General features: G+C 41.6%; 1 protein-coding gene and 1 long non-coding RNA gene across 10 annotated transcripts in view; one reads left to right on the top strand and one right to left on the bottom strand.

Moving 5' to 3' along the window:
* Positions 1-18,689, top strand: part of LOC141054222 (aldehyde oxidase 1-like) — a 409,838-nt gene that overhangs the window by 269,643 nt on the left and 121,506 nt on the right. For all 9 annotated transcript variants that reach the window (XM_073551460.1, XM_073551462.1, XM_073551454.1 and 6 more), the window contains one exon: positions 13,982-14,151. In XM_073551460.1, the coding sequence (XP_073407561.1) occupies positions 13,982-14,151 (170 nt within the window). The remainder of the gene's footprint in view (positions 1-13,981; positions 14,152-18,689) is intronic.
* The window catches only part of LOC141054225 (uncharacterized), a 140,436-nt gene that overhangs the window by 72,238 nt on the left and 49,509 nt on the right, over positions 1-18,689 (bottom strand). The window lies entirely within an intron of this gene.

The raw sequence follows: 18,689 nt of genomic DNA on the forward strand, positions 1-18,689 counted from the left end.
CGCTGGGCACCAGAGACATCCACAGCACCGGAGACACCGCTGGGCACCGGAGACACCCGGCAGCAGTATAAACCTCCTAGCACCAGCACAAGACCCCCGGCACCAGCACAAGACCCCCCCGCAGTAGTGCGCTGCACATTAGAGCACCCCCTCATCTCTGCCTGCGGCCTGCAGCATCACCCTACTCCTGCCTCCTCCAGCAGCGACCCTGGGACCCTGCCTCACCGCAGCCACCACCCCTGGCAAGCAATAAGATGTATGGATTATAAGACGCACCACTATTTTATTAAAAAATATATTTTTTTTATTTTTCTCCTCAAAATTTGGAGTGCGTCTTATAATCCAGAGCGTCTTATAAAGTGAAAAATACGGTATATCATTGACACCATTAAGCATAGTGACAGATGTCTCCCCTCCAGCACTTTACCAGTGACTTTGTCCGACCGTCAATTAAATTTTTATTTCATAAATGAACATGAACATGAAACTTTGTAATATATCTTCACAGAGAAATCTGCTTTCTCTTTCAGGAATGATCATTCATTTTCAAAATTCTCAATTCTGGTATAAAATCTGTTTTTCATGAAGACATATTGTTATATTACTGAGATAGGAGATGGCGGGTACTACTGAAAAGATTCCATGTAGGGCAGAGAAGGAGGAACTCTGTCTCTAGTTGCTCTCTCCTCCTCGCCTTTCATCTCTTCTAATTTAGTAATTGCCAGCTTCTATCTAAGTAATGTGACATATTCTGTCTTCACTGAATACAGATTTTACCCGATAATTGAGAATTTTGAGAATGAATGATCAGTCTTGGCAGAAAAAGAAGCAGATTTCTCTGACAAGATATCTTACAAGGTTTCCTATTTTCATGTCGTACTATTATAGATTTATGAAACAACAATTTGAATGATGGTTATAATTTCAGAAATCATGTGTCAATTCACATTACATTAATTGTGCAAATTGCCTTAATTTGATCAATATCGTCTATTAGAATCACTGCACACATACACTTAAGGAGTATTTGCTTATTAGTGGAATTTATTGAAAACAAGTGCTCTTATAGTGATTGCGACAGAATGACGTTTCGGTCATTCAAGACCTTGATCACATAAGTCGCTGAAAAAAAACGGAGATATATACAATCAGGTGTTGTTGTTACATATTTACAACATAATATATATGTCTAGTATATCCATGTCTGACATCTGGTGATGCTCATAGGAGGAATGCCAAGACTATGGTAAATGTGAAAGTATTAACATATAAGTACTGAGAGAGAGATCGGAGGGCACAGATAATTGCATCATTATACAAAGTCAATAGACATGTGTGGAAAAAATATTGAAGCATAAAATAAGAGGACATGCATACCCTTGAACAATGTAGTGGTTCATGAAGGATGTGGTCCTTATGATCAAAATAGGAACAGCGAGTATGCCTGGATAGAGGGATTTGTATGTTTAAATTAGAATGAATGGTTACTTATAATGCCTGGTGATAAAAATTTTTTTGCTAAATATAAGTGACTAATAGCATGGTTGTTTTTAAAAAAAACTGTGGTGTCATAGAACCGTCTGGAGAAATCTAGTATCATCCCCATTGGTGAAAGTGGTATAGTGATAAGGTTATAAATATTTACCCGTAGTAGTTCTGAACTAAGGGCTGTCCTGAATTAGGTAATGGTCACTTATGCCTTTAGGTTAGCCAGGGTCAGAGCGGTCGCTCTATGTGGCTGTGGAGGTAAGTTGCATAAACATTAGCCTGTGTAAATAGGTGGAAAAAATGTACTTAATTTAATTGACTGGGTCATCATGGTTCACTCACGGTGGTGGCGAGACGGTGGAGTGTGTTAACACTCAGTTGTAGCAAGGAGGAGTGACTAGGAGCGATGTTCATAGCTCCTTTTAAACATGTTTTGTCCATGTGACAGGAAATGACAATTGCTGGTCTCAGGACAGGATGTGACATCACCGCACATGCTCAGATGAAGTGTGAGGCTCATGGTGGCAGCCATGTTTTTGGTTGAAAAAGTCATGTGATCGCAACAGGTCACATGACTATGAAAAACTTATTTTATAATAGTTTAGTCTTAATAACAATGTTGTTAAGGGGATAATGGTTAATTAGGAATGTAACACCAAAGTGTTACAAGGTAACAGTCGTCCAATTGTGGGATTTGTTATACATTTGAGGTTGAATGTAACACTCAAAGCCATGATGTTAGACTGTGATTCAAATAGTGTGGGACAATGGTTCAACAACATTGAACCAGTGTTGTGGTCAATATAAGCTAAAATACATTATGTATAGGCCATAAAGATGTTACTGGGTATGGATGCAAGTATGCCGAAGGTCTGATGATGTATATGATATATGTTGAGTACAGTGTATATGATGATAGACATTATGATCATAATACATCAGAAAACAAGTAGGAGTCCAAACTTAAGGTTAAAGGAAAGCAATCAAAGAAAGGGAAAGGAAACTTATGGCCAAAATACTAATGGTATGCTTAATCTTACCAGAGGGTTATGTCGTGCCCTGTTATTTGTATACATTAGGTGACCTAGGAAAGAATGTCAATTGTTAGTTATGCCACTCTTTCACGATTAAGACCCCTAGGAGCAAGGGTGTCGAGTGTGTATATCCAATAAGTTTCACGCGCTTTCAAGAGTTTGATGTGGTTACCCCCTCTTCTGGGTCTATGTACTTTTTCTAACACTTGGAAGCGTAATTGTGAGATGTTATGTCTGGCTTCTTTGAAATGGGCCGGTAGGGGTAGCCAGGTGTATTCACATCTGATTGCAGATTTATGGCTAGAGATCCTCCTCCTAATTGCCTGGGTTGTTTCCCCTACATATAAAAGTCCACAAGGGCACTTGATCACGTAAACAACAAAGTTGGAATCACAAGTGTAGAAGTCCTTTATGGGGTAGGATTTGCCTGTCCGGGGATGTGTGACTACATTGCCTCTGGTGACATTTGAACATGACATACAGCTAAGACAGGGATAAGTACCTGTCCTCCTTTGACCAGTGAGGGTAAGCGAATGGATGATTTCCTTAGTCCCTATGTCCGCTCGTACCAGTCTGTCCCGTATGTTTGGGGGTCTCCGCAGACACATCAAGGGGGGGTTTTTGAATGACTCAACCCTGGGGTATGATCTTGTCAATAGTGGCCAGTGTTTGCGGATCAAATTATGTACCCTTAGTATGGAGGGATGGTGGTAATGGACAAAGGGAAGCCTCACAGGTTTTGTCATGTCACTGGGCGATGTAATATCAGTGCGGGCTCTATGTAGTTCATCAGTGAGTAATTTTTTCGGGTAATTTCGGCTGGCAAATTTATTGGACATTTCGATTAAACGTGTGTCTCTAATTGTGGGGTCGGAGACAATTCTATTGACTCTCTTAAATTGTGATCTTGGCAAGCTCTTTCTAGTTGCTTGTGGGTGACAGCTGTCAAATAGGAGGAGACTATTGACATCTGTAGGCTTGGAAAAAATGTCTGTAGTTAAATATCCCCGGTCATCTTTTATTACTCTTGTGTCCAGAAAGCTGATGTTATTGGCATCATGGGATAGTGTGAATTTGAGTTCAGGTCTAATCTGATTGATGGAGTTAAAGAAGTCAAGGAGGCTGTCCTGGGGGCCGTGCCATATACAGAAGATATCATCGATATATCTTAACCATACGAGAGCCTGTTGCTGAAAGGTGGGATTGGGGTATATATGGTCTCTCTCAAACCTATCCATATAAAGATTTGCATATGCCGGGGCTACGTTCGAGCCCATCGCAGTACCCCGTATCTGTACATAAAAGTCATCTTCAAAGAGAAAGTAATTCTCACGTAGTACCAGGTTTAGTAGATCAATGCATAGGTTTCTTTGTTTGGTATCAGTGTTAGCCTCCTGGAGGGTAAGGGAAACTGCCTCTATACCTTTGTCATGTTCAATGGAGGTGTATAAGCTGTTGACTTCCAATGTACACAAGATACTATTAGGTGGAATGGGTCCCAGATCCTTCAATTTTTTAAGAAAGGAGCTAGTGTCTAGAAGGAATGATCTGGTCATGTGGGCATGTGGAGTCAACAGCTTTTCTAAAAATACAGACAGTGGACTTAAGACCGAGTCAGTGGAGGCCACAATAGGGCGTCCTGGTGGATTATGGAGGTCCTTGTGGATTTTGGGAAGTATGTATATGACGGGGGTGATTGGATGTATATTGGATAGGAAGGTTTTCGTCTTGGTATCAATCGTCCCATTTCTTATGTATTCGTTTGTGATGTTGTCTATTTTCCTACGTATGGAAAATGTGGGGTCAATCTGGACTCGTTTATAGGTCAAGGTGTCGGTCAGCTGTCTCCTAATCTCCTGGATGTACTGAGTTTTATTCATAACCACGATTGCTCCACCCTTATCCGCTGGTTTAATGATATTTTTGTTATTCTGAAGTGAGGTAATTGCCTGTTTATGAAGTGGTGATAAATTATGGCGGACAGGGAGTAAGCCAATACGATGGTCATGGATAATCTCCTTGATATCTCTATCAACCAGATTGATGAATGCTTCAGCTGCATGATGAGTTTTAGGTGGGATGAAGGTGCTAGGATTCCTCAAGCCCAAGTTGTCTATAGTCAATTGATTAGTAATCCTCTGGTTAGCTGTAAGGTTAAGTCTGTGGTCCCCAGTTGAAGGGTTCCCTTCGAAGTGTACTTTGAGTCTGATGTTACGATAGAACGTTTGGAGATCCTTCTCAAGTTGGAAGGAATCCCATTTAGGAGTGGGGCAGAAAGATAACCCTTTGTTTAAGACTTCTAGTTCTAGTGGTGAAAGAGAGTAGTCAGAGATATTGACGACTATGTTTGGACTCCTACCTGTGAGCGCAGAAGCATCAGGTCTGGATCTCTTCCCCCTCCTGGTCCTCCGGCTGGACGTGGTGATGGTGGGTCTAAAAAACCAGCTGGTCTGGGAATAGGATATCCGCCAGTGTCGCTGCCGGATCCTGGAGTAGAACCGCCCGAAGGAGTCGAACCTCCAAAAGGGGGGTTCCCCCTTGGAGGTCTGTTTGGTCTTGGTCGTGGTGGACGTCTTGGTGCTGGTTCGTCCCATCTGTATATTCTGTTTGTTAAGTAGTCCTCAGTATCTCGTTGGAATTTACTTCTTTTACGTTCTTCAATGGTTTTGCGATGGATAGCTAGGGTTGTTTCGATCTTGGTCTTAAGTGAAGTTAATTCGGTAGAACTAAGAGTGGAAGTGAGTTGTGTCTCAATCGCCGTCACTTTAGCCTCGGTATCCTTAATAGCTTCTTGTAGATACTCTATAGTCAGAAGTATAATATCGAAGGAACACTTGTTGAGGATTTCCTGAAAAGTTTTACAATACCTCTCGTTATCTGAGAATAGCGTGGGTCTGAGATTACAGCGTAATCCCCGAGGAATTTTATTTTGTCTGAAATACTCGCCAAGAGTAGCACAATGGAGGTCGTAGCCTATCAGTTTCTTCCTTTCTCTCTCCCAGTCCTTGGTTTTCAAGTCTTTACTGGGGACGTGTAGAAAGTCAGAGGCAGTTCTTATTCTGGACAATATAGTTGGTCCAGCTGCGTCGTCATACCGGTATACTCCAGATGACATTGGATCAATCGGTGCTTAAAGCCAAACACGCTTATAGTATGAGATTCAATGGCTAGCACACGATAGGTATGGGGGTATGGTGCTAGTGAAGGAGGCACGTGAGTCCCACATAAATGTCTATTAGAATCACTGCACACATACACTTAAGGAGTATTTGCTTATTAGTGGAATTTATTGAAAACAAGTGCTCTTATAGTGATTGCGACAGAATGACGTTTCGGTCATTCAAGACCTTGATCACATAAGTCGCTGAAAAAAAACGGAGATATATACAATCAGGTGTTGTTGTTACATATATTACATATTTACAACATAATATATATGTCTAGTATATCCATGTCTGACATCTGGTGATGCTCATAGGAGGAATGCCAAGACTATGGTAAATGTGAAAGTATTAACATATAAGTACTGAGAGAGAGATCGGAGGGCACAGATAATTGCATCATTATACAAAGTCAATAGACATGTGTGGAAAAAATATTGAAGCATAAAATAAGAGGACATGCATACCCTTGAACAATGAAGTGGTTCATGAAGGATGTGGTCCTTATGATCAAAATAGGAACAGCAAGTATGCCTGGATAGAGGGATTTGTATGTTTAAATTAGAATGAATGGTTACTTATAATGCCTGGTGATAAAAATGTTTTTGCTAAATATAAGTGACTAATAGCATGGTTGGTTTTAAAAAAAACTGTGGTGTCATAGAACCGTCTAGAGAAATCTAGTATCATCCCCATTGGTGAAAGTGGTATAGTGATAAGGTTATAAATATTTACCCGTAGTAGTTCTGAACTAAGGGCTGTCCTGAATTAGGTAATGGTCACTTATGCCTTTAGGTTAGCCAGGGTCAGAGCGGTCGCTCTATGTGGCTGTGGAGGTAAGTTGCATAAACATTAGCCTGTGTAAATAGGTGGAAAAAATGTACTTAACTTAAATGACTGGGTCATCATGGTTCACTCACGGTGGTGGCGAGACGGTGGAGTGTGTTAACACTCAGTTGTAGCAAGGAGGAGTGACTAAGAGCGATGTTCATAGCGCCTTTTAAACATGTTTTGTCCATGTGACAGGAAATTACAATTGCTGGTCTCAGGACAGGATGTGACATCACCGCACATGCTCAGATGAAGTGTGAGGCTCATGGTGGCAGCCATGTTTTTGGTTGAAAAAGTCATGTGATCGCAACGGGTCACATGACTATGAAAAACTTATTTTATCATAGTATAGTCTTAATAACAATGTTGTTAAGGGGATAATGGTTAATTAGGAATGTAACACCAAAGTGTTACAAGGTAACAGTCGTCCAATTGTGGGATTTGTTATACATTTGAGGTTGAATGTAACACTCAAAGCCACGATGTTAGACTGTGATTCAAATAGTGTGGGACAATGGTTCAACAACATTGAACCAGTGTTGTGGTCAATATAAGCTAAAATACATTATGTATAGGCCATAAAGATATTACTGGGTATGGATGCAAGTATGCCGAAGGTCTGATGATGTATATGATATATGTTGAGTACAGTGTATATGATGAAAGACATTATGATCATAATACATCAGAAAACAAGTAGGAGTCCAAACTTAAGGTTAAAGGAAAGCAATCAAAGAAAGGGAAAGGAAACTTATGGCCAAAATACTAATGGTATGCTTAATCTTACCAGAGGGTTATGTCGTGCCCTGTTATTTGTATACATTAGGTGACCTAGGAAAGAATGTCAATTGTTAGTTATGCCACTCTATTTCACGATTAAGACCCCTAGGAGCAAGGGTGTCGAGTGTGTATATCCAATAAGTTTCATGCTCTTTCAAGAGTTTGATGTGGTTACCCCCTCTTCTGGGTCTATGTACTTTTTCTAACACTTGGAAGCGTAATTGTGAGATGTTATGTCTGGCTTCTTTGAAATGGGCCGGTAGGGGTAGCCAGGTGTATTCACATCTGATTGCAGATTTATGGCTAGAGATCCTCCTCCTAATTGCCTGGGTTGTTTCCCCTACATATAACAGTCCACAAGGGCACTTTATCACGTAAACAACAAAGTTGGAATCACAAGTGTAGAAGTCCTTTATGGGGGACACACGTTTAATCGAAATGTCCAATAAATTTGCCAGCCGAAATTACCCGAAAAAATTACTCACTGATGAACTACATAGAGCCCGCACTGATATTACATCGCCCAGTGACATGACAAAACCTGTGAGGCTTCCCTTTGTCCATTACCACCATCCCTCCATACTAAGGGTACATAATTTGATCCGCAAACACTGGCCACTATTGACAAGATCATACCCCAGGGTTGAGTCATTCAAAAACCCCCCCTTGATGTGTCTGCGGAGACCCCCAAACATACGGGACAGACTGGTATGAGCGGACATAGGGACTAAGGAAATAAGGAAATCATCCATTCGCTTACCCTCACTGGTCAAAGGAGGACAGGTACTTATCCCTGTCTTAGCTGTATGTCATGTTCAAATGTCACCAGAGGCAATGTAGTCACACATCCCCGGACAGGCAAATCCTACCCCATAAAGGACTTCTACACTTGTGATTCCAACTTTGTTGTTTACGTGATCAAGTGCCCTTGTGGACTGTTATATGTAGGGGAAACAACCCAGACAATTAGGAGGAGGATCTCTAGCCATAAATCTGCAATCAGATGTGAATACACCTGGCTACCCCTACCGGCCCATTTCAAAGAAGCCAGACATAACATCTCACAATTACGCTTCCAAGTGTTAGAAAAAGTACATAGACCCAGAAGAGGGGGTAACCACATCAAACTCTTGAAAGAGCGTGAAACTTATTGGATATACACACTCGACACCCTTGCTCCTAGGGGTCTTAATCGTGAAATAGAGTGGCATAACTAACAATTGACATTCTTTCCTAGGTCACCTAATGTATACAAATAACAGGGCACGACATAACCCTCTGGTAAGATTAAGCATACCATTAGTATTTTGGCCATAAGTTTCCTTTCCCTTTCTTTGATTGCTTTCCTTTAACCTTAAGTTTGGACTCCTACTTGTTTTCTGATGTATTATGATCATAATGTCTATCATCATATACACTGTACTCAACATATATCATATACATCATCAGACCTTCGGCATACTTGCTTCCATACCCAGTAACATCTTTATGGCCTATACATAATGTATTTTAGCTTATATTGACCACAACACTGGTTCAATGTTGTTGAACCATTGTCCCACACTATTTGAATCACAGTCTAACATCATGGCTTTGAGTGTTACATTCAACCTCAAATGTATAACAAATCCCACAATTGGACGACTGTTACCTTGTAACACTTTGGTGTTACATTCCTAATTAACCATTATCCCCTTAACAACATTGTTATTAAGACTATACTATGATAAAATAAGTTTCATAGTCATGTGACCCGTTGCGATCACATGACTTTTTCAACCAAAAACATGGCTGCCACCATGAGCCTCACACTTCATCTGAGCATGTGCGGTGATGTCACATCCTGTCCTGAGACCAGCAATTGTCATTTCCTGTCACATGGACAAAACATGTTTAAAAGGAGCTATGAACATCGCTCCTAGTCACTCCTCCTTGCTACAACTGAGTGTTAACACACTCCACCGTCTCGCCACCACCGTGAGTGAACCATGATGACCCAGTCAATTAAGTTAAGTACATTTTTTCCACCTATTTACACAGGCTAATGTTTATGCAACTTACCTCCACAGCCACATAGAGCGACCGCTCTGACCCTGGCTAACCTAAAGGCATAAGTGACCATTACCTAATTCAGGACAGCCCTTAGTTCAGAACTACTACGGGTAAATATTTATAACCTTATCACTATACCACTTTCACCAATGGGGATGATACTAGATTTCTCCAGACGGTTCTATGACACCACAGTTTTTTTTAAAAACAACCATGCTATTAGTCACTTATATTTAGCAAAAAAATTTTTATCACCAGGCATTATAAGTAACCATTCATTCTAATTTAAACATACAAATCCCTCTATCCAGGCATACTCGCTGTTCCTATTTTGATCATAAGGACCACATCCTTCATGAACCACTACATTGTTCAAGGGTATGCATGTCCTCTTATTTTATGCTTCAATATTTTTTCCACACATGTCTATTGACTTTGTATAATGATGCAATTATCTGTGCCCTCCGATCTCTCTCTCAGTACTTATATGTTAATACTTTCACATTTACCATAGTCTTGGCATTCCTCCTATGAGCATCACCAGATGTCAGACATGGATATACTAGACATATATATTATGTTGTAAATATAATGTATATATGTAATATATGTAACAACAACACCTGATTGTATATATCTCCGTTTTTTTCCAGCGACTTATGTGATCAAGGTCTTGAATGACCGAAACGTCATTCTGTCGCAATCACTATAAGAGCACTTGTTTTTAATAAATTCCACTAATAAGCAAATACTCCTTAAGTGTATGTGTGCAGTGATTCTAATAGACATTTATGTGGGACTCACGAGCCTCCTTCACTAGCACCATACCCCCCGTACCTATCGTGTGCTAGCCATTGAATCTCATACTAATTTGATCAATAGTGTATTCAGCTGTTCTCAGCAAGTAGATTTTATACTTACCTGAAATAGGTCCATTTGTTGCTGAACTTAGCGGTTCTAAAGAACATGTAGACTTTTGCAGATACAGTACATTTATACTTAGCAGAAACAGATCTAGCAGATCAAAGGAAAATTTCTGTGAAGTATCAATTTCTCCTTGGCATGTCCAATATGGACAGCGAAATGGGAGATTGCAAGAGTTCCATTCTTGGGGTATGTTCACATGAATGTATTTTTGTTCTAGTGCGGTCTATGTGAAAAATGGACTGGACATCGACCACATATGGTGCAATGTTAATCAATGTGCTAGGTCACATGAACATTTTTCCACATGGAGCAACAGAATGTGAGAAAGATTGCACCATGCACTGGTTTCACATGCACTGGTTTCACATGAGATTCACTTATACATTTCAGTGTGTGCACAAAAAATGATGCAATGCAAAGACCATCCACAGTGCATCCATTTTAATGGATCCATAGGAATTATTAACATAAGAAACCTATAGATGACCTTGTTTAATTTTGTAATTATTAATGTATAAAAATGATGGATGTCAAAAACGGCAATACAGGTGACAACAATGCAAAGGAAAAATCAAATCATCTCTTTTCTCAAGATGAAAAACAGACGATCGTCAATACATTTTTGATCCCCTTTTAGTTGTGGCTGACAAATGTGAACTTGGCCTAAGGCCTAGAAGAAGGCATCTTTGTTTCATGTACACACGTGGTCAAAATTGTTGGTACCCCTCGTTTTAAGACAGAAAAACCCACAATGTTCACAGAAATAACTTGAATCTGACAAAAGTAATAATAACTAAAAAATCTATGCAAATGAAAGTCAGACATTGCTTTTCAACCATGCTTCCACAGAATTAAAAAAAATAATAAAACTCATGAAATAGGCCTAGACAGAAATGATGGTACCTCTGAAAATAATGTGACAAAAGGGACATTTTAAATCAAGGTGTATCCACCAATTCGCATCACAGGTGTCTACAATCTTGGAATCAGTGAGTGGGCCTGAATAGAGGGCTAAAGATATTCACTACAATCTTGGAATCAGTGAGTGGCCTGTATAGAGGGCTACAGATACTCACTGTGCTGTTTGGTGACATGGTGTGTATCACACTTAACATGGACCAGAGGAAGCGAAGGAAAAAGATGTCTCAGGATATTAGAAAGAAAATTATAGACAAACATGTTAAAGGTAAAAGTTATAAGACCATCTCCAAGCAGCTTGATATTCCTGTGACAACAGTTGCAAATATTATTCAGAAATTTAAGCTCCATAGGACTGTAGCCACCTCCATGGACGTGGCCGCATGAGGAAAATTAATGACAAATCAAAGAGACGGATAATACGAATGGTAACAAAAGAGCCCAGAAACACCTCAAAACAGATTAAAGGTGAACATCAAGCTCAAGGAACATCAGTGTCAGATCGCACCATCAGTCATTGTTAGAGCCAAAGTGGACTTCATGGGAGACGACCAAAGAGGACACCATTGTTGAAATAAAAATCATAAAAAAGCCAGACTGGAATTTGCAAAGCTATATGTTGACAAGCCACAAAGCTTCTGGGAGAAAGTCCAATGGACAGATGAGACAAAAATGGAACTTTTTGGCAAGACTCATCAGCTCTATGTTCACAAATGGAAAAATGAAGCATATCAAGAAAAGAACACTGTCCCTACTGTGAAACATAGAGGAGGTTCTGTTATGTTCTAGGTCTGCTTTGCTGCATTTGGCACAGGTTGTCTAGAATCTGTGCAGGGTACAAAGAAATCTCAAGACTATCAAGGGATTCTAGAGAGAAATATGCTGCCTAGTGTCAGAAAGCTTGATCTCAGTCACAGGTCATGGGTCTTGCAACAGGATAATGACCCAAAACACACAGCTAAAAAAAAAAACCAAGACTGGCTAAGAGGAAAATATTGGACTATTCTGAAGTGGCCTTCTATGAGCACTGACCTAAATCCTATTGAGCATCTTTGGAAAGAGCTGAAACATGCCATCTGGAAAAGGCAACCTTCAACATGAGACAACTTGACCAGTTTGCTCTTGACGAGTGGGTCAAAATACCTGTCGAGAGGTGCAGAAGTCTTATTGACAGTTGCAGGAATCATTTGATTGCAGTAATTGCCTCAAAAGGTTGTGCAACAAAATATTACGTTATGGGTGCCTTCATTTCTGTCCAGGCCTATATCATAAGCTCTATTTTTTAAAATTCTGTGGATTTATGGTTGAAAAGCAATGTCTGACTTTCGTTTGTTCATCATCATAGATTTTTTTTGTTGTTTTTGTCAGAATCAAGTTATCTCTGTGACCATTGAGTGTTTTTCTGTCATTAAACGAGGGGTACCAACAATTTTGACGACATGTGTATGTGTTCTATCCCTATTTTTCACTAATGTACATGTCCATTATAGTCCACGGGACTGTTCACATGTCATGTGGCATTGGGACTTTTCAATCTAGGTTGTGTATGTATGGTCGTAAGACCCGCATCATTACGTTATTACACTCGTGTGACCACTGTCATGTAATAATGTGCAGGTGTTGAGTATGTCACCACGGAACAGACGGACCAACAGTTAAAGGGGAGGTTTATTTACAGGGAATAATACAGGCAAAATAACGGTGTATTGATATTATGAGAACAAACACTGGAAACAGTAAAAAAAAAAAAAAGAATAAACAGGATTTGACAATCTTATCAGGGGTTTTCCTATGAAGGCACTTATCAGAGGTCTTTATTGAAGGGTCACTCCTCTTCCACGTTGGCGCTGAATCACCAGCAGCGCTTGTTGTCTGTAGTCATTCTGTACTCTGTGCCTTTACATTCCTCCACTGGGGTCTCAAGGGTTAATGCTGGAGGCAGAGGGGGTACTGGGCAAATGGGGTCCCCTCGACTCGGAGTCCTTTATCTAAGCACAACAGCCTCTCCCAGGGGAAACAACACTCCGTCCCCTGTTAGATCTCTCAGCACGGATCACTGCCTCTGCACGTGCTGCTGTCTTCACACTAGCTGTTGTCTTTGCACTAGCTGCTGTCTTTGCACTGGACACAGACTTCACACGGGGTCAGGACACACCTCATCTGTCACTGCAAACTCCAGCTTTACACAGTCATGGGCTACAGTCTCTGCTCTGGCCTCAGTCTCTATACAGGCCTCCGCTTCTCTGCGGGTCTCAGTCTGTCCACAGGGGTCAGGGCGCACCTTTGCTGTCTCTGCAGTACACAGTCTCACATACTCATGGTCTTCCATCTCTGTTCGCAGTACCCTGGTCTTTACTCTGTGACTGGGAGCTCTATCTCTCCCCCAGGCTGTGTCAGTGTCCTCCCCCCCCCCGTCTGCTGCTCTGAGGAAAGCGCGCACTGTTTTCCCGCTCTCTGCTCTGCTGGCTTCCTGTGCTCGGCCCCTTCTCTGTCCCCCAGGGAACCTGCTGCCCTGCTAAATGGTTCCGGGCATGGAGCAGAGGAGGCAGCCCTCCCCCGGCTCTTCCTGCACTTCACCCCCTTACAGTCACATCATGCAAGAGTCCCGGCTCATTATAAAACTATTTCTCTGAATCACGGAAATATGTCAGTTAAAAATAGATGACTGCAATGAGGGAGCCTGTCCCGGATCCATGCTGCTGTAGGTCAGGAAGTATGTATTACCTGACCGTAATGCTGTAATGGTTATTTCTATATTACCACTATTGTACTTTTCTGTGTTTCATATAGGAAGTTAAATCCAATCAACCAGGTGAAGACCCCGTGGGCCGCCCAATAATACATCAGTCTGGCATTAAGCAGGCCACTGGAGAAGCAGTATACGTAGATGACATGCCAACTGTGGATGAAGAGCTTTTCATAGCCTTCGCTACCAGCACAAAAGCCTATGCAAAGATTGTGTAAGTAAATTAGATTTCAAATTCTAAAGCAAGTTAGCCACAAACAGAGGCGTTAAAGTGAAAGGGTACCTGTCATTTCAGATGATGGTTCAAAATAAGATGCTGTGTGGGTGGGAGAAATATAGTGATGATAATAATAATATATACATTATCTATTTAACTATTTTAAATATTAAATATCAAATCTCTATATATCTTCACTAACTGCTTTCACCATGCTATTTACTATTTAATTAGTTCTATATTCCATATCTTAACTATCTTATCCTATCCACATCTAACTAGGTAGCCAGACAGAAAATTAATATTCATTATATATTTTAATACATTGGTCGCACAGTGAGGTTGAACTTATTATTTTAATGGTAATAATACCAACTATGTTGGGAGCAATCATGTGTGCACTTCTGTGCACGCTTATCCATTGTTCTTCTGTACTCAGTGGGAGGCGCATGTGCAGATTGAGAGCATCTCTTGCCGATAGATGCTACCGCGCATGGGTCGTCGCTGACAGTTTGTTGGAGACCAATTTTTTTTCTTTTGAAGACCACTATACCGACTGACTGACTTTGAAAACTTAGGCAAGAAAATGAGAAAATGAAAGAACTGTGAGTGCAAGTGCACTCCTCCATCTTCCCAGTGTATGGTCATGGAACAAGTGGGTGGAACAAGATTTTACAGGTAAACAACTGGCTACATTGATGATGCCATCAGCAAGGATTTGCATTTCTGGATCAGTGAATTACCTACAGAATGGACTGCTTGCTTGAGATGTGCTGTACCTTACCAAGACTGGAAAACATGTATTTGGAATTCAGCTTGCTACACTCATCAGGAGAGCTTTAAAGAAAACCTGTCAGCAGGATTTTGCTAAGTAAACTACAGATGCTGTAATGTTGGCAGTATTAATCTGATAAAAATGATACCTGGGTGAAGAAATCCATCTTGTGTTTCTTGTGTAATCAGTGTTAAAAGTATTCAGCTAACGAGATTCTCATGCTTTGGGGCAGGACTGTAGGCAGAGTCTTATCTTCCTGCTCTAAAGCCCCCGTCACACATAGCGATCTCGCTAGCGAGATCGCTGGTCTCCCACTGGTCAACACGCATCTCTGCATGTGACAGGTGGGAGACCAGCGATCAGCGAGCTGCTGCTGGTTACTAAGGTAAACATTGGGTTTCTAAGCGGCGCTCAGCGCTTAGAAACCCGATGTGTACCTTAGTTACCAGTGCGCTGGTGCAGGGAGCTAGTAACCAAGGTACACATCGGGTTTCTAAGTGCCGTGCGCCACTTAGAAACCCGATATGTACCTTGTTTGCCAGCTCCCTACACCAGTGCGCTGGTAACTAAGGTACACAGTGGGTAACTAAGCGACGTGCGTCGCTTGTTACCCACGTGTCGCTGGTGCTGATCGCTGGTGAAGCTGCCTGTTTGGCAGCTCACCAGTGGTCATGTAGCGACACACCAGCGATCCTGACAAGATAATATTGTTGTCGGGTTCGCTGGTGCATTGCTATGTGTGACAGGCCCTAAGCCAGAGAAACCAAGGAAAGACCTGTCCACAGGCTGCCCTGAAGCACAAACAGTCTGTCTCTATGATGAGGAACATGTTTGTGCTTCTGGTTGGCCTGTGGGCAGTTCTTTCCTAGGTTTCTCTGGCTTAGAGCAGGAGGATAAGACTCTGCCTACAGTTTCGCCCCAAAGCACAGGCATATCATTAGCTCCAAACTTCTAAGGGTACCGTCACATTTAGCGATGCACCAGCGATCCCGACAATGAAACGACCTGGTCAGGATCGCTGGTGCATCGCTAAGTGGTCGCTAGTGAGCTGCCAAACAGGCAGATATCACCAGCGACATAGCAGCGGTCGGGGGTCGTCACTTACCTGTCAGACACGGCGATGAAGACATCCTCCCGCCTGTGTCCACACGTCGCTCGTCGCCACAGCAGGAAGTCGCCGACGAGAAACAGCCCAGGACGTTCTCGTGTGATCAGCAATAACCAGTGGGGGAGCCGGTCGAAGTAAGTATCACACATAGCGATATCGCTAGCAATATCGCTACTGCATCACAAAATCGGTGACGTTATAGCGATATTGCTAGCGATATCACTTAGTGTGATGGGCCCTTAACACTGACTACACAAGAACCAGAAGATGGATGTCTTCACCTAATGTATTATTTTAATCAGTTTAACACTTCCAACCTGACAGTGTCTGTAGTTAACTTGGCAAAATCCTGCTGACAGGTTCGATTTAAACTAGAATATTGTGGGGGGAATGTAAGCGAAAGCCATACAGCAAACAAATACTATTGAGAACTCTGCTTTTAGAATTGCTAAAGAAAAACAAAGACAAAACAATCAGAATAATAAAAATATTGGCGAATCACAAACTAAGGTGTTTCTATACAAATGCACAATACATGGGCAGCAAACAAGGAGAACTGGAACTACTAATGCAGGAAAAGAAAGATGTCATTGGCATCACTGAAACTTGGTGGGAGGATACACATGATTGGAAAGCAAGGCTAAAAAGATACAACTTATTTATAAGAAACAGACTTAATAAACGAGGAGGAGGCATCGCATTGTAGGTTAGAAAAGCATATATCTGCACAGAGATTGAAGTTTCAGAGACTGGGAGCTCTGTGGAAACTGTTTGGATAAGAATACAAGGAAAGAACAGTGGAAAAGACACCATTGTAGGCATTTACTGTAGGTCACTTGGACAAGCTGAAGATACAGTATGGATGAACTCTTTATGCATCAGATGGCCAAGTTCTCAAAAAAAAAAAAAAATGACAGTGATTATAGGTGATTTCAAGTATCCTAATTTTTGTTGGGAATCTCTCAAGCAAAAGTAACAGATCCAGTAAATTTTTATCCTCTCTTGATGACAACTTTATCTTCCAAAAGATATAAGAGAAAACAAGGGGATCTGATACCTTGGATCTAATTCTTGTAAACAGGGAGGAAATGTTTGAGGAGGTAAGGGTCCCTTTACACTAAACGATGCACTAGCGATCCCGACAATTATATGACCTTGTCAGGATCGCTGGTGCCTCCCTACATGATCGCTGGTGAGATGTCAAACAGGCAGATCTCACCAGCAATCAGGACCAGTGAGGACGCTGGTATCCAAGGTAAATATCGGGTAACTAAGTGCGCGTCATTTAGTTACCCGCTGTGTACCTTGAATTCCAGCTCCCAGAGCGAGCACGCAGGTATCCAAGGTAAATATCGGGTAACTAAGAGAACGCGTCACTTAGTTACCCGATATTTACCTTGGATACCTGCGTGCTCGCGCTGGGAGCTGTTATCCAAGGTACACAGTGGGTAACTAAGTGACATGCGTGCTTAGTTACCCGATATTTACCTTGGATACCAGCTCCCAGAGTCTGCTTACAGCTCTGGGAGCTCACTGATCGTTGGTCTCCCACTGCCACACGCAGCGATGCGCGCTGGCCAGCGGGAGACCAACTATCAAAAAATGGCTCAGGACACTCCTGCACGATCAGCCATACCCGGCGGGGGGGTTGAGCATTAACAAGCTATGCATTGGATCTGTGATTCTAGAAAAGCTACCTTTGCTGCCTCTGTGGCAGTCCATATTCTAAATTCATGAGTCCTAAAATCCCAGTTGTCAAAACCAAACACTCTTCCAATGGCACAGAAACCATCAATAAGATTTCTGTAGATTGGAAATTTTGTTGGAGCGCAACCTAAACATCATCAATTTGGTATCAATTTCCATGCCTAAAAAAGGATAGCATGCATGCTGAAAATGTGACACCAAATTAGCACATGAAAACTCAAATGAATCCAATAGGTACGACATTTTTCTTCCCCTGGTGGAGCAACAAGTAGGAAATCAATCAGGTAATCAGTAATGATGAGCAAGCAGGCTCCGTAATGCTCGTTACTAGCCCGAGAATTGCTGTACACACGGTACTCGGCGAGTGCCAAGCATTTCCGGGATAATTCGGCGGGAGCTCGAGTCCCCGCCCTGCAAGTTTGGCGCTCGTTAAAGCACCAATCAACATGCAGGGATTGACTGCCACGCACTGTAATGCCACAGCCATCTTTGTTGTGGTATTACAGTGATTGGCTGGCCGCACAGCGTCATCAGGTCTATAAGAGACATGCCACCGCCCTACTCATCAGTCACATCCGAAATCAGACAGTGTAGGGAGAGCTGCTTCTGAGGTAAGGTCAGATTTGGAAGTTTATACGTTAGTGTGGGTATACCATCATCCACAAATCCAGCTAAACCAACAGTCCTTCTAAGGACTAATTACGGGGTATAGGGTATATAGATTGCAGTGCTAGGTAGGCAGGGGAGTGCATGTGGCTATATACATATCAGTGCAAGGCATGCAAGCACTGTATGTGGGTATATAGATATCATTGCATACATCAAGAGGGTCCATTTCATTACTGGCTGCTGCTGCCGCTACCTAATATATATATATATATATATATATATATATATATATATATATATATATATATATATATATATATATATATATATATATAT

This window comes from Dendrobates tinctorius, unplaced genomic scaffold, assembly GCF_039654945.1.
Source record: "Dendrobates tinctorius isolate UK_male_01 unplaced genomic scaffold, ASM3965494v1 ptg000177l, whole genome shotgun sequence".
In the NCBI taxonomy this organism is placed as follows: Eukaryota; Metazoa; Chordata; class Amphibia; order Anura; family Dendrobatidae; genus Dendrobates; species Dendrobates tinctorius.